At 32.2% G+C, this 24176-nt stretch overlaps 4 protein-coding genes across 4 annotated transcripts in view; 1 reads left to right on the forward strand and 3 right to left on the reverse strand.

Annotated features, from left to right (window-relative positions):
- LOC108916931 (cytoplasmic polyadenylation element-binding protein 2) overlaps positions 1-1973 on the reverse strand; it is a 49835-nt gene extending 47862 nt beyond the window's left edge. The window contains exon 1 of the mRNA XM_018723269.2: positions 1011-1973. Coding sequence (XP_018578785.1) covers positions 1011-1973 — 963 coding nt within the window. The remainder of the gene's footprint in view (positions 1-1010) is intronic.
- Positions 1974-4546: 2573 nt separating this feature from the next.
- LOC108916322 (signal recognition particle subunit SRP72) lies at positions 4547-9081 on the reverse strand. The gene is made up of 10 exons (XM_018722543.1): positions 8894-9081; positions 8720-8837; positions 8415-8667; positions 8034-8224; positions 7513-7981; positions 7294-7455; positions 7080-7238; positions 5046-5197; positions 4784-4993; positions 4547-4728 (listed from the first exon to the last, which is right to left on the reverse strand). Exons 1-10 carry the CDS (start codon positions 9000-9002, stop codon positions 4599-4601), a joined length of 1953 nt encoding a protein of 650 aa, XP_018578059.1. The 5' UTR covers positions 9003-9081; the 3' UTR covers positions 4547-4598.
- Positions 9082-9459: 378 nt separating this feature from the next.
- On the forward strand, positions 9460-14240 carry LOC108917011 (AP-3 complex subunit beta-2). The gene is made up of 14 exons (XM_018723424.1): positions 9460-9677; positions 9733-9808; positions 9864-10034; positions 10083-10243; positions 10302-10551; positions 10657-11212; positions 11276-11496; positions 11762-12008; positions 12071-12228; positions 12286-12464; positions 12518-12977; positions 13031-13169; positions 13230-13440; positions 13499-14240. The coding sequence occupies exons 1-14, from the start codon at positions 9550-9552 to the stop codon at positions 13641-13643; spliced, it is 3102 nt and encodes a 1033-aa protein (XP_018578940.1). The 5' UTR covers positions 9460-9549; the 3' UTR covers positions 13644-14240.
- Positions 14241-15527: 1287 nt separating this feature from the next.
- Positions 15528-17292, reverse strand: LOC108916478 (probable elongation factor 1-delta). The gene is made up of 7 exons (XM_018722744.2): positions 17141-17292; positions 16950-17054; positions 16725-16799; positions 16470-16539; positions 15985-16221; positions 15691-15932; positions 15528-15634 (listed from the first exon to the last, which is right to left on the reverse strand). The coding sequence occupies exons 2-7, from the start codon at positions 17037-17039 to the stop codon at positions 15596-15598; spliced, it is 753 nt and encodes a 250-aa protein (XP_018578260.1). The 5' UTR covers positions 17040-17054; positions 17141-17292; the 3' UTR covers positions 15528-15595.
- Between the last annotated feature and the right edge of the window lie 6884 nt (positions 17293-24176).

Raw genomic sequence — 24176 nt, forward strand, 5'->3', positions numbered from 1 at the left:
GTTAAATTTATGGTTAGAAGTTATTTAACATCGGTTAGATTTCCTCTAACGAAAAATATTCGATATATTTTTGTCTTATCACGAAATTCAAGGTAAAAATCTGTCATGGGAATATATCCAATGTAAATTTTCTGTACGCGAGATACTGCAATCCGAATTCTAAAGAACGTATAATGTTCACACGTAATAAGTGTACACCTGATACCAGATATTTACCCAGTAACTTTATTTTTAATATCAAAAACCGAGTGCGCCTGATAAGATTAGCCTCGAGAATAAAAATTCCTGAGTCAATATTTATAATATTTATCATATGACTATATTGTTTTCTGTTCTGATGTATAATTAATTTGCGAATTGCAGTTTCAATGAAGACGTCTTAATTTTAATTATCTAGAGTAGCATTCCACAGCATATGTCTACAATTTTCAGCATGCCACAATTTAGAAAATTAAAATTTTTCTGATGAATGTAACTTTTACTGAAAAAAAAAGTAATTGTAGATGTATTAAATTTTAAATTATTATTTTCATCCATGTTTACCATGCGAGTTTGGTTTTATTCATACCGTACAGTACAATATGAGTTTTTAATGACATCAAAAGCAAACAAAAAACGAGGCACAAACAAAAGTAATAATGGACGAGAGGCATTTAGTCAGTATTGAGTTCAAAATTTCATAATGTTACTAGATGAATAAAATAAATAAAAAAAAACGTAACAAAAATGTTGAGTTAATGTTTATTGTACAAAAATCACATTTACAATAGAGACAATACTAAATAGAGGATCAAGTGGATCTAAATGGTTGATGATGAGACAGGTACAGATACGGGATTACAAATATATCAGCATATCAGCGTCAGCGATAGCACAGCAAGCAGATGACAACAGCACAAACAATTCAAAATAAAAATATCTAACTAGCATATGGGGCGAATTTGGCAATGGCATCACAGTCACAATCATAACGGTGCTCTTTGGTCAAAAGGTCAAGTGCCACACATTACCTGATAGGGAAGCAGTTCTCTAGCTTCATCCATGTTGGTGATTTCGAAAGTGGGTGGCTGAGGAAAAGGGCCTTTTCCGGGGTAGGAGGTACTCCTCCTGAATTTAACAGGCGAGATGACTTGCTGCTGGTTGAAAGTGGGACTAGGTTTACGACCCGCGAGACTTACTCCCATTTGTTGCAAGGGAGTTAGATTTGGAACACTCCGGCCACGGTTCCAGACGGAGGAGTTCCCCGGGGCCCAGTTCTGGCCTGGGGGATTGGCCCAAGAACTATAATTTTTGTAAAGAGGATGACTAGACATTGATTGCTGCCTTCCCATGTTATGGGGGAAATTGTGACTCGCAGTAATAGCTCTTCGACCCTGATTCACTTGGTTCTGATTCAGGTTGTTACCAAACAACTGTTGTTGTGTAGGGGATGGAAAGTTCTGAAACCCCATGCCACCGTTCACACTAGCTAGGTTAGGTACGTAACCGTCTTCGATAGCTGTGGACCAGAGTGCTCCAGCTGGGGTGCTAGGCTCAGCTGGATGGAATAGAGGCGGAAGAGAAGGTACTGTTTTCGTCGTTTGAGCCACCTGTTCGTTTAGTTTGTCTGTAAGATCGTTTACAGAGGAGTTTGACGATATCTCACAGTCTTTGGAGACAGTTGCCACCGTATTCTTGTCGGACGAGGATGATGTGACTGTCGATCCAACCGCACTGCTTGATAACTCGTCTGTGTTGGCTCCACTAACACTGACAGCCGCGACAGCCTTGTCAGTGAGCTCATCTTGCATTGTTGAACTATAACTCTTGGCCTGGAGGATGTTTTCGCAGCCTGTGCCACCGCTTCCACTTGTCGTCGTTGACGTAGGTGTGGTGTAGAATAACGTGTTTTGATTGCTCTTCGCTGAATTTATGGATATCTCCACTGCACTTAAACCGATGTTCGCATTACCACTCAAACTAAATTCCCCCATTAGTGTACGTCACTGACTAAAGGCCGGTTACGGTGTCCCGTATCTTCGTTATGTCATACACATACACTCGTCTGAACACTCAACCAGTGAACCACCAGCCCACTTTCATGTTAGTGTCACTAGTTTGCGATGAGGACCACGATTCCCGAGTCTCAACGATCCCCAACGATCTCAGAGCCTGCCAAAGATTGCATTGGCTGAGCTTGCGCGGCTACGTCGCTATACTTTTCCGTTTATCGTTGCTGACGTCCACGAGCTCCAAATGCGTGCGCACGGGATCGAACAGCTGATGACGACATATGGATGAAGCAACACTACTATTTGTAAATAACCTCCAACTCGTCCCGATAGAGGGAGGCACATTCACTCGGTCGTTACATCAATTTTTAATTGCTACTTAACGTCCCTACGTTTCTCGTACTCAATACTCATTATTTTTAAATTGGCTCTATATAAAGTAAAACACCTGAAGTATTATCTCAAAATGTTATTATGAATACTGTAATACGAATACACCTACCTACCATTTTTTTAATTTCGCGTTTTAGATACATAAAAAAATTAATGAATTTTATTTTTATGTTAGCGTAATTTCACATTCAATGTCGTTTATTTCATATGAGCAGCTTGGAAAAGCATTTTAGTTTCGTTAATAGCGGGTTATTTGTATTTTTGGTCTGACTATGCCGTTCTAAAAATAAAATACGTATAGGTGCCTGGTAGAGTGACTAAATTTATTTTTATTGTTACTTTATCATCTAGCCGCGAGGTATACAATAAGATATTGATTACTACAATATATTGGCTAGATAAGTACAAACATAAAATTAAAAAATACTGACAATATTTGTTTGGTGGAATAAACCTTGCCCGCTGTAATGAAAATTGTTAGACTTTTATCATATGACCGGTTTGATTTCACGTGCATACCTACCTCGGTAATTTTATTGATCAGAGGAATAAATGATTAAGTCAGGGGTAATTGCTGACCTATATATTTATAAATTTAATACGCAGTGTAGCGGGGTTGTTTTTATTTAGAGAAGGCTCTCTTATTGACGTATCATTTTGGTCGAAAATCGTCTGCATTTATAACCTACCCGAAACAGTTGAGGGCCGAATTTAGATTAAATCGCACTTTATGTTCTAGTTGGCCTATTTTTGTGTTATGCGAATCAGGGATGAAATATAGCGCTTTCTTTGCATTTGTCGAAAGAAATGGAGTAGGTATATTTATTTGATTTTTCTGCGTAATTATTTTTAATTTTACTGGCATAAAGTTATACAGGTTTATTTTAATAGATATACCTAGATAGAGAATCATTTATAAATTTTGGACGATATTGTAAATCGAAATTCAGGGCCGTATTAACCTATAGTGGGGCCTGGGGCTTCAAGCTCGAAAAAAAGGTCACGCAATCAGCGGGTTACCGATATAAGTAGTTAGATTTGAGATTTGTGGTTTATTTTGTTTTTATACAGCATCTTCAGACGTTTTGGTTTGATTTTACAAGATCTTGCCAAGGCCCCGTAACCCTTAGATCCGGGCCTGTCGAAATTAATGCACTTACGATGGTCAAAAAAAAAAATATTGGGAAAAAACACTACTATTCAGTGATTCTCTACATTTTTTAGGCAGCTTGCTCCGATTTATCATGAAACATTTTTAACGCTCCTTCCCTTCCATTATCCTTTCTTCGACCTTCAGCTGTAACTTAATGGTAAAAATAATTCTCGGAATCGTTCTACGAAAAAATTGTTTGAATCTCTGGTCTATATGGTTTAGTTTCCGAAATACGGGGTATTATTTTTGAAAAATATTACATTTGCCAAACATCTCTGAAAACATTTTATGTCGACTCGTGAACTAAGGTTAGTGACTTAACTAAGTAAAGGTAAAAATTCAGTGAATTTGCATAGAATTATGAGAACCAGGTGGTGGAGACATCGGAAGACATTGCCACTAAGGGTTAAGTTTTTAGATTCGTTGAATGTTTTGAAATTCAAGCAGTATATTTGATTTTTACTGAATTTCAGGGAAAACACGCTTCTTCCATTTTATTCGGAAAACAAGCCATATATTATTTTTTTACATAAGTTTGCCTCACATTTAGATAAATCGACAAAAACTAATTTGTTTCATTAGCTTGCGTTTTTTCTTTTTTAAATACAATGTGATTGTTAAAGGTCCAAAAAAATCAAATTTTGATTTTGGTTTGGGAGCCTTAGAAAATTTAAAATCTCTACACCAATTACTTTTTAGGACTTTTGATGACGAAAATGTATTTGAATTTGTATATCAGCAAAAAATCCCCCGATTTTTTCTATCAAACGAGTAGTTTTAGAGTTACTGCCGATTTCTTCGACTGCTGTAAGCCTATTTTAGATTAAAATATAAAAACTCGAAAATAAGTTCTGTAAATAAAACAAGTTTTTTTCTTAGAAAAATAATTAGGAATCAAATGTAACAAATTTCCAAATTATTCCGTAGCTTACGTATGAGAAGGAAATAACACATCTTTAATTTTTTGTCGTTTTCCAAAATATATTTGCAAAAAAAATTAGAAATCAAATACAATTTTTAAATTCATTAATATTACAAATTAGTAACTCAAGTAACAAAAATTATCGTCTCTTATTTTTTCGTTTTTGCTGAGCCTTTTTGGAATGCTGCTGCCCCTTTAAAACTCTCGGAGAGGGTTCGACAGTAGAGCTAGAACTCTCAGCTGCTTCTTCCACATATTTCGAAAAATCACTGAAAAAAATTAGCGTCGTAAAAGAGATCGTCGTATTTTGTTAGCTTTACTTACTATTGTTCTGCTTGTCCAAAAGCAGTTCCTTGTGACCCTTTGATGACCTCTTTTACCCTACGGTCACGCTTTTTCCTATAACCGCTCCGTTCATATCTTGGAAGCCATCGTTCCGGATCCGGTTGAGCACTAGCATCATAATTTTTGGGTAGTTTTCCTTTACGTTTCTTATGCTTTTTAGTTTTCTTATCAGCATCTTCGCGAGGAGTCCTAAAATGTTTTAAATTACTATAAAGGTATACAAAACATTAAAAGTCTTTACCCCGGTAATGACTCAGGCTTAACAGCAGGGCTTTTCTTGTAACTGACGGTATTAGAAACAATCGTTTGAAGGTTTTCTAGATCAACATCTTTTGATAACTCTTTAACTGTCGGTAGGCCCTTGCTAAGGCTCAAAGCTCTTTGTTTATCAAACTAAAAAAAAAATGATTTCAGTCAATAACAGTAGTGCCTGTTATTTCCAGCAAAATTACAAGTACATAAAAACTAACAATAAAAATTTATTTTTCCCGATTCAATGAATTTCATTATAATTATCATTTTTATGTAAAAAAATGTTTTAAAAACAAAAATAAACAGGAAAACTTAATTTTGTCAACGTCTTAAATAAAAAGTATATAATTTTATAGATTTATTGTCATGGAATTAAAAATTATTTATTACTTTTTACTCTTTGTTACAATTTACTCAAAACTATTAATCAAAAAATGGTACATTTTGACCAAATTTGTTTTTTCGCCGCTATGTCGCTCTCGAAAGAAAACTTCGCTACTCTGTATTTAAGCTTAGCTACTGAGGACCCTTTTTTATAGAAGTTACTATGAGCACTTTCAAAGAACAACGATTCCCCTATAATAATCGCCTATAAACAATAAATTGACGTGAAATGCAGCCGAGATATTGATAATTAAAAAAAAAAGGTAAGTTTAAGTGTTAAGGGGGTAAACCACTCTAAAGGCTGAAAAACGGAGAAAATTTCGGGAACTTTTTTCAAAAAAACTAAACAACATATCGAAATTTGGTAAAAAGTTCTTTATTATATAACTATTGAAGTGTTTTTAAACTTTTTCGGAGCTGTAAACATCAAAATGGCGGCTTCTCAGTATTTTTCTCTGGGCATCTTTTTTTTTTATGGCTGTGTGACCCAACCAATAACTCGCAAATTTAAAGATACAATCATGAGCCAAGAAAATTTTGTTTAAGATGGTATTAGCTACAACGGTACGTAGATTTTTTTTTAAATTGATTTTTGCGAAAATGGCGTGTTTTTGAAAAAAGTTCAAAAAAACTAAATATATCACTCGAAAATCGTTATTAAAAATTGAACTATGCATTATAAAAAAAAAATCCTAAGTACTGTCAAGGAGAAAGTAGTTTTAAATATTCAGTTAAAATTTTAAGCCAATCGAACAAAAATTGTTCAAGATATCGGTTCGACCGGCTTAAAATTTGTTCTTTCGAAAAAAACGCGTTTAAAATTTTAAGTACTAAAAAATAAGAAACAATTCAAGGTGCTTTTAATCTTTTATCATGACGATTGTATGGTATTATATCTTATTATATACCTTCAATATCACGTGGCAAACAAATGCTCCAATTCGCGATACTTACAAAACTTTGCTACGTGATTTTTACGATACTAAGGTACATTTTAAGCGAAAAAAAAAAATATTTTGATTTTTCAAAAGTGTTAAGGTAGTTTACTCCCTCCTTAAATGAATGGGAAAATTTTAAAATCAATTAAAATTAAAAGCTTAAATTTGGTGAGAATTTTTTTTCCAATATTTAGAACAATATTTTGTCAATGGAGCGAAATTTTTTTTTTTTCAAACAAAGCAATTAGTTATATGTATAAGCAGCTTTATACATGGTATATTCAACGTTATTATCTAGACCTGGGGTACAGCTTAGTTGGAAAGGAAGATATTGATTATATACTTTTGCAGTATGCACTAGGGAAAAAGGTCATCTCAATCAAATTAAGGATCTAATTAAAAAATAGCTAACTATTTCCTACAAAAGAGGACAGTGGGAAAACTGAGAAAGTTTGTAAAGAACCAAGGAACAATACTTTATATGCAATTTTTAAAACAAGGCACAAGCAAAAATTACTAAAATTCAAATACTTACTTATAATTTTCAAAGTTAATTGTACCTATATTATACCAATGATTCAGAGCAGGAAAAAACAAATAAATAATAGATATACTTCGATATTTTTGATAATCGATAATTAATGAGTTTCTAATTTAATTTACGTTATTTTAATTTTAGCAAAAATAAAGTGTATTGTTACCTGTGAGCAAGCAAGCACTAGCTGAGCAGCAATTTTTTTGTCGTCTTTATTTGCTCTCAACAACTCTTCTAAACTATTTGCGGCTACTTGAGGATGACCATTTTTAATATGAAACTCGGCAGCTTGTCTCCATAAGCTGGACAAATCAACACCTTTCAGCTGAAAAAATCAATTATTAAAAAATAATATATATAATATTTTTTTCAAGGAATACTTTATTCTTCTTATAAAATTCAACCGTTTTTTCAAACACTTTAAGTGCAGTTTCCTCCTCTCCACTTCCTAGATATAAAGTTGTTAAAGCTCCAACAATTCCTGGTTTATAGCTGTCTTCTCCAAGATCTTCTAAAACTCTACAAGCCTCTAATTTTTCACCCTGAAAAAAATATATTGTATGTACCGTGTAATATACAAATTGAAATTATACATCTACCTGCATTAAATGTAGCTGAGCGATACACAGATTAATATATAATGTATCGTTTTCCTCATTACATTTTTTTAGTAGTTTAATAGCTTCCTTTGTATTACCCGATTTGAGTAAATTTAAAGCCCTGATAATAACAGTCTGCACTTTTAATTCAGGCCAAGTTTCTTCTATATTATTACAAACTTTCTCACACTGATCAGTTTGATTTATGTAGTAGTTAAATATAGCATTATTCAGTGCTATGTACTTTCTCTGCTTCGAAGGTAGTTTATAAAGTAATGCTTCATTTAAAGCCACTTTCATTTTTTTCTTCGAATCGAACAGATTTTGATCTTTGTTTATGCAAACAACATTGTTACTGGCTACTGCCATTAAGGCTATGTCATCCAGTTTAGTTTTCAGATTAGCTGTGTATAACTGATGAGCTTCCTTAATTCTACCCTGTTTTTGATAAACAAATCCTAACTGTATTCTGTAAATTAATTGCAAGTTAAAATAAAATCAATATTAACTAATATATTTACCTTATAAGAGCCAATTCAATATCTATTTCTTCTTCAGTAGCTTCATCGTCTTCCAGTGCTTCCCTACATAACTTCTCGCACTGTCGCAGTTTCTTTTCTGCTTCAGTATAGTTTCCATTGGCAATTAACAAGCACGCTTTGTTATAGCACAACTCGTAAGTATTATCGCCTAGATTATCAATATTACTTTCCTAAAACATAAAATCTATATACAGGGCTGGCCAGTCAGAGATTATAATGCAGCATGTGCAACAGATTAAGAGAGCTAGAACATCAAGCATAAAACAAATAGAGCCCATTCTTCAAAAAATTCTGTATCAATTGTACTTGAGCCTAACCCAGTACACTTAACTGTGCGTAAATTATTAATACGATACTTACATTTTCTTCCAAATAAACCATTACGGCACTTAGATTAGTATATCTTTCATCTTCATAATCATCATCGGTATTTTTGATGATTTCATGATAAATTTTAGCAGCTTCGTCAAAATTTTCTAACCGATATAAAATTTGTGCTTTGAGTTCCTTAGTTCGAAAATCTATTTCTTCCTCACTTTGTCTGATCGTTCTCAAAGCTTCTTCAGGTTTGTTTGCCCGGTAATAACAATAGGCTTTTTCAAAAATTAGGCTTCTAAAATAAAATACTATTAAATTACTGTTGAACGTACATTTTGACAGCTTACTGTAAAAAATGCGAATTCTTGTTGAGAAGAGATATTGCTTCTTCAAATCTGGATAATTGTATCAGACATACTACCTTGCATTGGAAAGCAGGCAACTCGTTAGGGGCAACTCCAAGAACTAAAATAATAAAAATCATCCATATGTTTTTTTTAGGTTATTACAAAAGATGTTACTTTTATTAGCAGCTTTCAGCGCTCTTTCATATTCTCCATTTTGACCAAAACGATTTAATTCTGCATACTGAGATGCTATAGTTTTTTCTTTTGCAGTTTTCTCTGCCATGACGTTTGATAGATTTTTAAAAATGTACAATTTATAATTTGACACTTCAGCTAACCTACAAACACAAACTACAAATGCAGAATGCAGTAGTGGTGGTACCAGTGGTAGGGTGAGGCACTGAGCTCCAATTTTTCTAATAGAGGTCAGTGGGCGTAGGTTGGCTGTAGGCTATTTTTTGCAATGCACTGGTTATAATAAATTGAAATAAAATTTAGATTTTTGATGACTATAATTTGAACTTGATATTGTGTAACTTTTTTTATAAAAAAAAAATGACATTTCTTGACTTTGTATCTCAATTAGTCCGATATATGAATGAATACATTTTCATGACGTCATTATATGTTTTGAAATGAAACATACTTGGAATGGTTGTAACAGTACATTGAAACAAATGGTTATGAAAAAAGCCTGCATTCTGCAGTTTTTGACATTTCATTAGATAGAAATGTGTAGATATGTCTGAGACGTGTCAGTTGTCAATGTGAAAATTTACCGAATTTTATTAAATAGAAATAATTTATAAATTGAATAATATATTTTTGAAATGTTATCATCTTCATCGCATAATATGTCAAATAATAGTTCTTATTCAAATGATCGGGGATCTAGTTTTGAAACTGAATATGCAGTTGACCCTGCTTCAGGAGGATTTTTTCACACAGATTTTAAAAAGTAATTAATTTAATCCTATCTCTGTGTTATTTGTATTGTATTTTGTATATTTTAGACATGATGATCTTAAAGAAATGTTGGATTCAAATAAAGATAGCCTCAAACTGGAGGCAATGAAGCGCATAATTGGGGTAAATGTTTTCTAGTGTCTACAGTGTAACATCTTCTTACTGCTTTTATTTATAGATGGTTGCAAAAGGTCGAGATGCTTCCATGTTATTTCCAGCTGTAGTTAAAAATGTTGTTTCAAAGAACATTGAGGTAAAAAAACTGGTATACGTATATCTAGAACGATATGCTGAGGAGCAGCAAGATCTTGCTCTGTTGTCCATATCAACATTTCAGAGGGCTTTAAAAGTGAGTATTGTAAAATTTAATGTTTTTTCTTTAGCTTCGCTGTTCTAGGAACCAAATCAATTAATAAGAGCTGGTGCTTTGAGAGTGTTATCTAGTATAAGAGTTAAAATGATTTCACCAATTGTGATGCTAGCTATAGGAGATGCTTCTTCTGATATGTCACCATATGTGAGGAAAACAGCAGCCCATGCAATACCCAAATTATATAGGTAGATCGTTGTTTTTCGTTAAAAAGAAAATTGTAACTTTTTTAAATCTTTTATGCAGTTTGGATCCCGAGTTAAAATCTGATTTAGTTACAATAATACAGAAACTACTAGCTGACAAAACTGTACTGGTAATAGGATCTGCAGTAATGGCTTTTACTGAGGTGTGTCCAGAGAGAGTTGATTTAATCCACCAAGTGTATAGAAAATTATGTGCCTTGTTAGTAGATGTAGATGAATGGGGTCAAGTGACAATTGTCAACATGCTTACCAGATACGCTCGCAGCCACTTTGCTGATCCAAATTTCCAAGTAGGTATATTCAGTCAGTGTTATATATTTTTATAATAAAGTAAAGTTATGTGAAGTATTTCTTTTTTTTTTGAGTATTATTTGAGTTTTGTGCTTTTGAAATAGGACAACGAGAATTCTGATAAGGAATTTTATGATTCCGGGTCTGACACATCAGAAAAACCAGCCACTAGTTTAGATCCAGACCATCGTTTGCTTTTACGATCAACTCGTCCACTTCTTCAATCTAGAAATGCAGCTGTTGTAATGTCAGTGGCCCAATTATACCATCATGCTGCTCCAAAAAGTGAAAATCCGCTAGCAGCCAAAGCTTTAGTAAGACTGCTAAGGTCACACGTTGAAGTGCAGAGTGTCGTACTCAATGCAATTGCTTCAATAAGCGCTAAAAATAAGGGCATGTTCGAACCTTACCTTAAGACTTTCTTTGTAAGAACTTCAGATCCGACAAATATAAAGTTATTGAAGTTGGAGATACTTACAAATTTAACAACAGATTCTAATGTTTCTGTTATATTGAGGGAATTGCAGACTTATATTTCAAATAGTGATAAACATTTTGTCGCAGCCACGATACAAGCTATTGGACGATGTGCCTGTTCTATTTCTGATGTCACAGATTCGTGCCTTAATGGTTTGGTTTCTTTATTGTCTAATAGAGATGGTATGTTCAAAATACCAAGTATATGTAATGATAACTATTTCTATGTATTTCTTTTCTTTTTAGAAGCTGTAGTTGCAGAAAGTGTAGTTGTCATTAAAAGACTGTTACAAACTCAAGCTGCTGATCCAAAAGAAATTATTACTCACATGGCAAGACTGCTGGATAGCATAACAGTAGCCCAAGCACGAGCTGCCATTTTATGGCTACTTGGAGAACATTCACAGAAAGTTCCGCAAATTGCTCCAGACATACTTAGAAAAATGGCTAAGACTTTTTCAGATGAGGTAAACCACCTACTCACTTTTCTTTATAACGTAATAAAACAATTCGTTAACATGTGGCATAAACATCTCTGGAAAAAAATTATAACTATCCAAGAGGGCATCTGAAAGTGGTTTTTGTAAAATATTTTTGAATCACAAATAATGAATTTTTTAGGGTTTATTTACTTTCAACATACTGTTTGGGGATGGGGTGAAAGTTTCACCATTTATTTAATGAGCGGAATTTTAAAACGCCCTGTATATGTAATATTATTTATTATTTCAGAATGACATTGTGAAGTTACAAGTGATGAATTTAGCCATTAAATTATATATAACTAACCCAGAACAGACTTCTTTATTATGTCAGTACATTTTCAATTTGGCACGTTATGATCAAAATTATGATATTAGGGATAAAGCGAGACTACTTAAGCAGTTCGTACCAGCCCAAGATGGTAAATTAAAATCGCAAGCTTTGAGGATATTTTTAGCCAGCAAGCCTGCACCTTTGCTTCAGTCACATTTTAGAGGTGTGTATATTTGTGAATGATTCATTAAGCAATATTTATTTATCGTTATCGATGCTTTGCAGATAGTGAAGATTTGCAACTTGGGTCCTTATCTCATTACATTAAACAGAGAGCTAATGGATATGAACCTTTACCACCCTTTCCTGAACATCCCCCTTCTGGAGATGTCAGAAATGTTGAGTCTGCAGCTACTGAAGAAAATAAATCTTATAAAAAATCGGTATATATTTTCTGTTTTTTTCCTTTCTATCCTAGCTTATTTTATGTGTATGTTTAGGACAAAAAGGGTAAAGAAATGTTCATGTGGGAATCAGAAGCTAGTTCTGGAGGCAACACCAGTTCTTCTGAAAGTTCTAGTAACGAATCTTCCAGTGAAGGAAGTAGTGGTAGTGATGAAGAAGAATCTAGTGAAGAAGGATCTTCTGAGGTAGAGGAGGAAGAGGAAGATTCTGGAAAGTAAATGAGGATCTTTGTATTTTTTTTACTTTCCTAAAAAAATTACTTTGTAGGAAAAAATATTCATCATCTGAGGAATCTGAATCTTCATATGAAGAATCGAGCTCAGATAATGATGAAACAGTTGTTAAGAAGATAACAAATCACCAACCAGCCAAAGTTATAGAAGAAAATACAACAAACAATGTGGTGGAGAACAAAAAATCTAATTTGGATTTACTACTTGATTTTTGTGATGCTAGTAACGAAGCTCCAGTTATGACTCCATCTTTGGGTGGCTTCTTTACTCCAAGTACTCCGATTGAAGCTCCCTTAACAATGCAAAGTGTACAGCCAGTGTTCACGAATACTAAGCCTGTAGAACTATTAAACCGAATTAATGGCAGAGGATTATCAGCAACATACAGGTTCACTCGTAGCCCTCATTTATATTCACCCAGCATGGCAAATATTAACATAATTTTTGTTAATAACACAAATGAGGATATTAATGACATTCGTCTAGGAAGAAAGGTAAAAGGGTATGTGTGTTTAAGAAGCAATGATTGATCTTTCGTTTTTTCTAGAATTTGGCTGTAGGAATGACTGTCCACGATTTTGCTTGCATTCCAAAACTTCCTCCGAACTGCTCGCTTCCTGCCACTTTGGGTATCGATTTCAATGACACCACACAACCAGCTAATTTTGAAATTGTATCTTCCATAGGTAAATAATATAAAAATATTTTCCCTACTATCTTCATGTAATGTTTTTTCTTTATTTAAGGAAATTTTAATGTTTGTATAAAACCAAAGATAGGCGAGTTGCTTAGACCTGTTAAAATGCCTACAAATTTGTTTATGGAAAAACAAGGTAAACTTCGTGGCATGAATGAACATGTTACTGCATTGCCCCAGTGCCCCACAAATATTATCGAACGAATTAATGAAACGACAAATCTAGGGCCATGCGACAACTTTGAAAATGAATATTTTAGGTGAGATTTCCATACTTTATATATTTGATTTTCAATACTTACTTTGAGTCTTTTATAGGTTTTCAGGTCAAACCATGACCTCGTCGAATCTGACTCTTGTAACTATTCATAAAGGTGAAACATCAACGTTGACAGTAAATTGCGAGAATACGATTTTTGGTTCTGTTATGCTCAATGAATTGTTAAGCAGTCTCAGTTCATAGGAGTTATTTTTTGTTACTTACATTAAGTTTAAAATTTTTATCAGTTTGTGTTTGTCGTCTTACATTGTGTAGAGACATTCCCGATTCGTACATTAAGAAAAAGCTATTTTTTAAAGAACTATTTATTTAGTTTAAGATTACCTAATAATATTAGATATACAGTATGTATTTACTGTTTTTTCTATGATGTTTACTTTGTCAAAAGTATGTGTGCACATTATTCATACATTATGGATACATTTTCAACAGAAAGCCTCACAAAAATTGCCCAGATAAGAAACAAGATTTTTTAAATCAAAATTTTTTACAATTTTAACCTTAAATATAATTTAAATATACAGGGTGGCTTTTTAAAAAATTGTTATAGTGACGCATTTTTATATCGTTCTGTATAAAATGGAATGTATGCAGAGAACAGCGAAAAGCAAAGCAAAGCCAATATTTTGTCAGAAAAAAATTGAATATAGTGTAAACTTTAAATACATACTATATACGCTATTGTAAGTCCTGTTATAATTTTTATACTTTTTTGTTACCCAATATTAACGTTAGTTTTCCTTTTATATTGTCATCTGTTTATAGCTGTTCTTACTTTTTCCGATAAATTTTAAATGGAAAATTAACCTTGAGTTATATTTAACATTTCTATTTTAAATTGTAAATAAAATGTTTCTTAATTACATGCCAAGTTTTATTTATCTAAATTATAAAATATAAATTCAGATAAAATTAAAATGAGATCCCATATTCCTATTTGAAAAATGGTTTGCCTCTATTTTACAGAATTGCTAAATAGTACCTTCCTGTTGGATATACAGAGCGATTCACAAATTGTGACCAAAAAAGAAACCTTGTATTCTTTGGTGAATATTAAGGGGTCTTTCCTATAAAGTTTTTATCTAGGACGCTTGGTTAAAAAGATGCAGGGTGTTAAACTTCAAAAAATATTTTTTAATTTTTTTAAATAATTTAAAAATTGAAATTGGACACATGTATTTATGTAAACATTGTCCAAAATCTGAGGGCTTTTCTTAAAATTTACATGCGCCAGTGGTAGAGATACAGGGTATCGGTGGCATATTTTTCTAAATAAAATTGTACGCCACTGCTTTAAGGTAACAACTATGATAGTTTCGGATTCATCTTTAAATTTTCTGCAAATTACTACTCTGTTTTTCGAAAAAAGCCTGATTTTCGAGTACTTACAACTTAAAATTTAACAAGAGTAAAAAAAAATTTAAAATTAAATTCTGCTGTGAAAAATAATTTTAATTCGGTCAATGAAAAAAAAGTTTGGTACAATTTTAGGGGTGAGTCATCCCCAATGAACACCTTGAATTAACTTTAATCATAGTCAAAGAAGACCAGCAATAAACCTAAATCATGTACCAAATTTAGTTCTTCTGCGGTAAGGTATTGCAGATATTAATTTTTTTCGAAATTTAGGGCCCCACTTTGGGGGTTAATAACTCCTCAGGGGTGCAACTTGTATATAGGTAAGTTTGATTAAATTACAATATTTTGGACCCCCCTACATGCACCTGCTCTGTGTCGGTTCTTAAGAGGGATACCCTGCATATTAAACAATTTTTTTAACCCATTAAAATGATACGCCCATGGAATTGTATTCCTCGCACGAATCTACATGTTGATAATGAGTCATTGCCTACTATTTTGGTGCTATAATAGCATCTATTTAATAGCTAAATAATTGTTATTCAGGGGAAACAGGCATCTTTCTGGTAATACCATTTCTAGGATTTCTGATGTTTAGGTTTTTTGATGTTTTTAATTTTTCTACATTTTAATTTTGCAGTTTAAACAACTTTAATGAAATGTAACAAGAAATCAAAGAAAGGTAAAAATTCAAAATATATATTCATAGTAAAAGTTGACAAAAAATAAAGACAAAATTTATAAAAATTAATATGAAACATGACACTCTTTATTTATTATATTTTGTTGAAGGCTGCGATGTCCACACTTTGAATCTGAAAAAGTAAGTATATAAATTTACTAATTCTGTTGAAAAATTAATATTTCTTACATAATCTTCAATTTCTTGTAATTTTTCTGTTAACCAATCAATTGACACCTTCTCATCTTCTACTACACAAGAAATTTGCAATTTATGGATGCCATAAGCCAAAGGAACCAACTTGGCTGCGCCCCACAACAATCCGTCACATTTGATTTTTCGTACGTGCTCTTCCATTTTTGTCATATCCGTTTCATCATCCCAAGGTTTTATGTCTAGGATTACATTGGATTTTGCTATTAATTGCGGTTCTAAAATATTTCCGTATTAGCAAAATATAGTGAAATGTTATATTAATCTCACTGTTTGATTTTTTTGCGGCATAAGCAGCAAGTCTTTCTTCTCTAACTTTAGCAACTGCTTCACTTTCTTCTTCTGAATCGGAAGCAAAAAGATCTACTCCATCATCTTCCTCTTCTTCTTGCTGAGGAGCTGCAGCTATGTCTATTTCATGAATAGATTTTGATTGATGGATATGTCGTTCTATAGAAGAAATACGGTCGTCTAACGATTTCAAATGGCTTAAAACATCATTCATTGCTAAAAAAAAATAAATAAAATAAAAATTTATATCTACTGACCTCCAACTTTTAAGATTAACCAAAATACCTATCGTTTACACTAGATGATGGTAAATATTTGTTTCCCGTTTTTTTTATTTATTTACAGTTGATAATTCATTTAATGTAAACATTAGCCTTTATTTCGGTCTACAAGGCCAAAAACTATTGGCAAAATATCAGTTTTATTTATATAAGCTAATATTTTTACGGTTTTAATTTACTTACATTTTTCAAATTCTACAACCTTCTTTTCCATAAATTTTATGGCTCCAGTGTCGATTGATGCGACAGCAGTCTAAATACAAAATATATTATTGAAAACTTATAAGATAAAGCTTTTTTATACAATTATTAAAAATTACACAAATCTTGAAATCTATTGAAAATTTTGTATAAAAATGCCTAATTGGTAAAATACAGTGACTTATTTTTAATAATTTTTTTCTTAAACAACAAAATGAGAAGATAATCTGTACTCACAGTAAAAGTGTCCCTACTTTCAATTAACTTTTGACGAGCTTTGGCTACTTCTCCAGCTAACGGTGTTAAGGCTGCCTATGCCAAAAATAAATATTATAATTATATTCCATCTTAGTACCTATATTACATATTATAAAACGTGACGTGTTAACTACCCATTTAATAAAACAATATTAGCATATTGACACTGATTTGATATTTAGGAGGTAATTAAATTAAACTTACTTTGGCCAAGCCTTCGTAATGGGCATTTTCTGCATCTTCATAGATCTTTTTAGTTAACCAGATATCTTGAACGTGCTCGTATTTAGTCATTTTTTTCTGAAATATCTGAAATAACATTAACTTATACCATGTGGCATACTACATGAAAGGTTAAGTTGAAATAGAACTATAAAAAAAAAATTAAGACTTACGTTATACCGGGACTATATAAATTCACTTAAATGTTGTTTAATTTTTAGTTATTTTAATGAGTTCGATGCCTTTATAACCAATTCTGAAACCCAGATGTTGCTTCCTCGCATCAACTATAAAAAGAGACGGTCCGAAAGAAAAAAGATAGGTTTTAGAACACAGACTTCTTTTAGAAGCAAAAACGTGTAATTTATTCATTATACATCTCATAGAGGGCCTATAGCATAAAAGTTATTTCTTATTGGTACAATTGGCTTCAAATTCCTTTATCATACTTAAAATAATCAATCAGTGATTTCTCATAAACTAATGCGTTCCAGCAAATATTCGTCGTAAAATTTACCAAAAAGGACAAATATGGTTCCTGAGTTGTATTCTATACTTTTCCTAATTCATTGATAAATCAGTATTTGGTGGCAAAATGATTAATTGCGCATCTGACTAAAAGATGGCTGAATTAAAGGAAGCAACATACTGCGTTTAAAAATAAATCAGATTTCTCTGGATACTAGAAGCATTGTATAAGTAAATATAGTAATATAATCGGTATAATCCCCATGTTGTCTCTGCCCCATGTAAATTTTGTTAACCAGTAAAACGATACCGAAGATGGTGTGGACATCTATCGTCTGTATCGGTTATTAATATTTCTGAAATTTGTGCGAAAGAACTCACTGTAGGTCTAGGCGGTCTCTACTGTACTATTATTATACAAGGGGTATAGTAATGCGGGTGTAGATGGCTCTAAGTAAGATTGGAATAAAACAAATCGCCACTATGTAATGTAATGCATAAAAAACTGGTGCTGTGGAATCGGTATTCTGTTTACTGTTTAGATATTTAAAATAAATTAATAATGACAGGAAATATAATATGTCAATATTATAAGTTGGGAAAATCTAAAGGAAAATTTCCCAATATAATATTACATTTATTTCCATCGGAAAAATATGGTGGTGAAGAACGAGTTAAAAATGGATAGAAAATTGTGGTGAGTAAATAAATATACATATACAGGGTGTCCTAAAATCATTATACCATGGGTAGGAATAAAGGTGAAAATTAAGAGTTTACACCCTGAATAGCTTAGGATAAACCGGAGAACATTTTCGTGGACCATGATTGGGGACCTATTTCTTACGGCTCGGTCATTGTGATTACTAATTATCAGTAAAAAGCCAGTGTGTCGGTGAAAATGATTTTTCGTGGGTTTGTAAATTTTTACTGTCAAACCCCTCTAAAAAGCTATCAGAGTAACGTCGGTATGTCAAAAATATTATCAAGAAGAAGAGGAAGAAAATTTGGCTGCCACTGCGAATATTTCGCGTTGGTTTAGGGAGGGGATTCATTAAGAGGGGAAAGCAGATATTCAAATAATCAAATTCCAAATATGAATACGGTTGTCTCACATTTGTTTTTTTATTATTTATTTGCTTGCAGTATGTCAAAAATTGATGTAGCGTTTTTCCGATTTTTTATGTCAATATTAACTGAGATATACTTACTTATACAATGATACAACTCTAAAATATGAACATTTTTCGTCCTTTTCTATCAATGCGTGGTGACGTCAAAAGCTACGCATCGAGGTCTCGCAGGCCTCGAAAACTGGGAATTGACGTGACAGCGAGAGACCATAATTTTAGAAAGGACGAAAAATGTTTTGTGGCGAGGACAAAATAGTAAAAAACAAAGTTTTAGTATACATTCTTGTGATATCAAGGAACTACATGGAAAAACAATTGGATATTGCGTTTCAGAGAGATATAAAACAAAATGCTTGTTTTTTTAATGGAACACCCTGTATATTTATCGTTTATTAAATTCTTCTACTTTTTTGATTACAGCAATACACCGGATATAAAACACAAATACATAATTAAAATTAAACTAGATAAAAAACATTAAAAATAAATCTAATAATATCGAGCGTTATCTATAATTTAAACTAACACAACGATGGTATACCCCCCTTTTTCTTTTTAGTTTTGAAGATAAATTATTGCAATTTGGGACATCGTATTAAACTTCACTTTTTGACATTTTAATTATTTTTCAGTCACTTCCGGTTTCGGCAGAAATGACAGTAACTTACAATATTCTTCATAATTTTCTGAATCCAATGATCTGATTCCACTTAACTGATATTTGAGACGTAATTTTTTTTCTATATTAATTTTAGTTTTCCATCTAGGTGTGTGTTTCAATTTACTCTAATCGACCCAAACAATGCTATAAAAACCAAAATCCCGTCAAAAATACTAAACGATGTAATTTATTAACAAATAAAGTTCATCGAAGAGTTTTTTGGGACGTACATATTTTTTTCAAATGAAACTATCTTTTGGTGGCACACCCTTCTTAAAAATTATAGTAGTAAATTAACGCACGTTAAAATTCGTTCTTTATAAATAATCTTGATTATCTCCAAAACCGTTGAAGATAAGTATAGGAAACCTTTATATCAGTCGACGCAGAATTTAATTCTACATGTTCCTGACTAAAATTGTATTGTTCCGTTTGAAAAAAATTAGTTTTCAATCTGTGAAAATTTCCGTGTTTGCCGCAAAATTTTGAGGACCTTGTGCATAGCTTGGTCAAATGTGACACATTTTCGACGAATACATAACAAATACTACATACTAATAATGGAAGTATATCCAGTTATACAAATGGTAGAGATATTTAATATTAATCGCGACGTTTCATCTATTAATTTTTTTTAAAAAACCTAAATATCTCGAAAACGAAAATCATAAATTTTCAAGGCATGGACGTGGTGACAAAAATTACTCAAAATGACTGATAGAATCGACGAGTGATATAAAAAATGGGGTATTCCATTTAAAACAATGGAGATGACGTCACTTCCGGTGAATCCGGAAGTATCCCACACTTGAAAGTATTCTTGTTGAACACAGATAGCTGTCAAAATTTTAAATTTCCATTGTAACTAGAAGTTTAAATACTTTTAATGAACGGGTTACGTGAAAAACCCTAAAAATTAAAATTAAAATTAAAAAAAAATGTTTTACTTTTCATTAACAAAATATTATGCAATGTGTCTAAGCAAACATATGACATATTCTTATGTATATTTCTGTAATCAGAAAAAGTAGAACTCCTTAACATCATATGCGTTCATAATTGTTTTTTATGTATTCATGAAGCGGCCACGCAATTTATTTTGCACGCGGCCCTGTTACTGTTATACTGAAATGAATGAATTTAAAATAAATATCTTGCTTAAATTACACTCATATTGATTTAACTAATTTTACCGTAATTAAATAATTTCTCAAATCCTAGATAAAAACTCAAACCGCATTAACTGAAGCTTATTTTTTGTCGTATCTGCCGGTAGCTGGTATTTTACTAATTTTCATATCACATGATATGAATTTATTCCGTTTATTCTATCTACCCTGTCATTTTTAATCGTTTCCAAATACAGACATTATAAACACATCTCAAGCCAACTGTATTTCCAAATATCTGTGTAATGGATCATTTAACTATTGAAAACAAGATGGCGCAGCATCGAAAGTGTAAAATCGAACGTGAAGGATTAAATATAAAGTTTATATACATATGGCTCCTCCTTGTAACGAATTTGAGAACTAAAATTTGGTTAACTATTCGGCCATAAGAAATATAATACTATATTATACAATGCTAGAAGGAATATAGACAACCAGTCAAACTTAGATATAATACTACTAGATGGCGACTCTGTCAACAAGGGTATATAACAGGGATTTTATAAGAGGGTCGCCAACTAGTAGTTTTCTTTCAATGTTTGACTGGTTGCCTAACTATAGAATTATTGGGAGTTGGATAGGTATCTAACTAACATATGTAGCAAAAATTTAAAAACCCACCCCGCGAACATAGATGGCTAATAATTGGTCTAAACTAAATTAACCGAAATGGTTTTAAATGTTATTAGAATTTTGTTTTTATTTTTTCGATTGCTTCAGGAAGCATTAAAATTAAAATGAGTAGGTATCTAGGTACTTACAACAGTATCAAAACAACATATAGTTGATTACTTATTAAAATTCTCTAAATTAGTCAATTTCTATAAAAAATAAAAGCTATTTTATTAAAATCTTACGCCAAATAATGGTGGTGAGGGTTTTTTGTTTTTAATTATTTTTTTCTACGCCTAACGAAAAATTGTTTGCAGAAAAAAATTATATGTAAAACAAAAAACTCTGCGTGACTTCAATTTTTGACCATCTGCGCTCTGCTGGCTTGAAAGCATTGTATTTTCTTTTATTATATAAAGTACAGAAGGAAATATTTACTCTCAGTATAAAGAACCCAATGACTATCGAAAACTAATTGTTTTTATTATCAAAACTTTACAATCCCCAAATGTATCGCCTAAACTAGATTTTAAAAAATTCTATTCATAATCGGCCTTTTGGTATTGGCTTGAAGAACCACGTGATATAAAACACATGCTGCGCATTAAAATGCGCAGTGGTGTATCTCGATCTCTACCACTCGATTTAAGTTCAAATCGATCAAAGAGGGCGTATTTTACCTTTAGCCATTTTATTCAGTAGTTCTTCCTCCATTTCCGTTCCGACTTTTGTTCAAAGATCTGCACATCAGGTATGTTGTATTTTTTCTTTTTTAAAGTAGGCTTCAAATGTATCAATATTATGCTGATTGTAGCTTAGTTTTTTAATATTCTTTTAACAATTTTATAGTTAATAGTCAATATTTAAAATTGAATATTTTAGCTGATGTAAGATGTTTTCAATGGAGTCGGTGCACGTAGTTTTTATCTGATAACTTTTAGTTTAAGTCTTTTAAGGGTACGATTATATATTGCTTGCATTGTATTTCATAAACTTAGGTATATGGTCTATAAAAAAGAGAAATGGAATTTAGTTGACGCAAAGCTCAGTCCTGAAAAAGTTATTTAAAAGTTGTTTGAAAAGATACCATTTCAAGTAAGATATCAACTGCTTCTAATTCAAATATTGTTCGTATATAAGTATATCTGCTGTAAGTTCTTCTGGTAATATAAGTGTAGCTAATTGTAAGATGTATGCAATGAATATTTGATTGATTATCAGTATTACCAGAAGTTTGATAGGCTGAACAGGTGACGTCATTACATATTCACATTCTTCTGATAAGTCTATCTAACATTAGCGCACTTTGCAAGTACGTGCTCTTCTATGGTATAAATGGGTTCTATATTGATATTCATAATAGCTTTTCAGATATCGTTAATCTTGGAATAACTTACCTTCCTTGCACCTTTTATAGTTTTATCTCTAGTAGATGTCCAGATATCTAAGAGGTGACCTAGGTATACCAAAATGAGTCGATATGAAATTTATATCGACTTTAGTAGATTACAATTACAACTTTTAATTTTTTTGAAACGATAATTAAATTGACAGATTTAAAACTATGTGCAACTACGCTACTTGACAAAATATCGGAATCCGAAGACATTGCAATAATTTCTTCTGATTTTGTTTGGGTCCATCACCTACAGATCCTGTCGTCTCTAAAGAGCCGCCACTACTATGGAGTGCGTTCCTTTACTATAACATTTTCAAGAAAAGGTATTTTTGTTTTTCTACGAAGACATGCATTTTTTTAACAGTTAATTAACTACTTTGGCCTTGAATGCTACAGAGTGAGTTCTAGTGTGTATTCTTGACACTCATTTGTCTTGTAGTTGGTCTGGTCGGTGAATCGGCTAGTAACTACGACCGTGTGAGATAATACCGTGATGCAAAAGTGTAACAGTGGTAACTTTTGCTCCTCACGAATATTGTAATATAATTAAGAATGGTGCTATACAGGAAAATGTAAGTATTTTCTGTTTAGGTAGACGTGTATCAAATTGAGGAGTAATTAACGATGTTCTGTAACTAGTGAACTAATAGGAGGAAATTCCGCTTTCATTCAATTCGTTAAATCTTCGAGCAGGACTTTGTAGTAAAAAAGACATGCTACGGAGGGTCTGGTTCATACACAACGGGGCATCACATTTCAGTGTGCCTTTTTTGGAAGTCGAATGTCAAAGGGGATGGATAGGAAGCGGCGATTTCGTGTCGTGGCCCCAAAGACCCAACGTCAAGAAATTTATTCTATGGTCTTGCATGAAGAACTTACACGCTCAAGCAATTGTGAACGAAAGTCTGTGAAAGCCATCGACAACGGAACATATTTACGTGGATTAGAACTGTGGCTCGAATGTATTGAACAAACCTTCGAGTATTTTTTACTAAGAATACTGTATCATATGTTGATGAAGCAAATTACGCATCCACAGGGGTCTCTGTGTTGTATTTTATATTTTATTGCACTTATAAACATTTCTTGTTGGACACATCTACCTATTTTATTTTTGTCTTATCCAAATAAATCACCCTGTATAGTTAAATTTAAAAACTACTTGGACAAATTGGACTTGGACTGAGATTAAGCTGGTAACAATTGACAGTCAACAGTTAACAATTTGGTTATTTTTATCAAAATTTATTACTTTTTCAAACGACATTGTTTTGTTGCAAATCGATTGAAGTCTGATACGGGACTTAGATATACTGTAAAACGCGCCGTCTTTAAATTTTGAAGTTTCTAATTAAATATTATGTAATAGTCAGTCATATATTTAAAGAAATTTTGTAAAATATTTTTTTCAAATACTGCCCTGCTGTAAACCAAAACCATATTTTTCTTTGGCTCTTTTTATTACCCACTTACCAACTTTTGACGTCTACTTTCTCACGATTATCCACAAATCTTATGAATGTCATTTTATAGGAAATTATTGTGGGTATTATTTTTTTCGTTCGTATATATAGTATTTTGTTTTTTTTTATTTTAGTTCCTTTGCTTAATATTTTTCTTCCCCGTTTTGGTTTATGGATCAGTTTTTTCACTGACGTCCGTCTCTATGGACTACAAACTACAAACTTTAGGTAGTTTGAGACAGTGAATGTGGACTAATACTTAATTCGTAGTAAAGTAAAATAGCGAAGAAGTACAAAGAAA

The sequence above is a fragment of the Anoplophora glabripennis genome, unplaced genomic scaffold (assembly GCF_000390285.2).
Source record: "Anoplophora glabripennis isolate ALB-LARVAE unplaced genomic scaffold, Agla_2.0 scaffold2, whole genome shotgun sequence".
Lineage (NCBI taxonomy): Eukaryota > Metazoa > Arthropoda > Insecta > Coleoptera > Cerambycidae > Anoplophora > Anoplophora glabripennis.

Bases quoted from the DNA above. Each gene is read 5' to 3' on its own strand.
- LOC108916322 (XM_018722543.1), bottom strand. From the start codon at position 9,002: ATGGCAGAGAAAACTGCAAAAGAAAAAACTATAGCATCTCAGTATGCA. The intron at 8,225-8,414 runs GTAAGTATCGTA...TTTATGTTTTAG, and splicing joins TGGTTTATTTGGAAGAAAAT to GAAAGTAATATTGATAATCT. The intron at 7,982-8,033 runs GTAAATATATTA...ATTAATTTACAG, and splicing joins ATTGAATTGGCTCTTATAAG to AATACAGTTAGGATTTGTTT.
- LOC108917011 (XM_018723424.1), top strand. From the start codon at position 9,550: ATGTTATCATCTTCATCGCATAATATGTCAAATAATAGTTCTTATTCA. The intron at 10,244-10,301 runs GTAGATCGTTGT...TCTTTTATGCAG, and splicing joins GCAATACCCAAATTATATAG to TTTGGATCCCGAGTTAAAAT. The intron at 13,170-13,229 runs GTAAATAATATA...TCTTTATTTAAG, and splicing joins TGAAATTGTATCTTCCATAG to GAAATTTTAATGTTTGTATA.
- LOC108916478 (XM_018722744.2), bottom strand. From the start codon at position 17,039: ATGACTAAATACGAGCACGTTCAAGATATCTGGTTAACTAAAAAGATC. The intron at 16,800-16,949 runs GTAAGTTTAATT...TTTTTGGCATAG, and splicing joins ATTACGAAGGCTTGGCCAAA to GCAGCCTTAACACCGTTAGC. The intron at 15,635-15,690 runs GTAAGAAATATT...TTACTTTTTCAG, and splicing joins TACAAGAAATTGAAGATTAT to ATTCAAAGTGTGGACATCGC.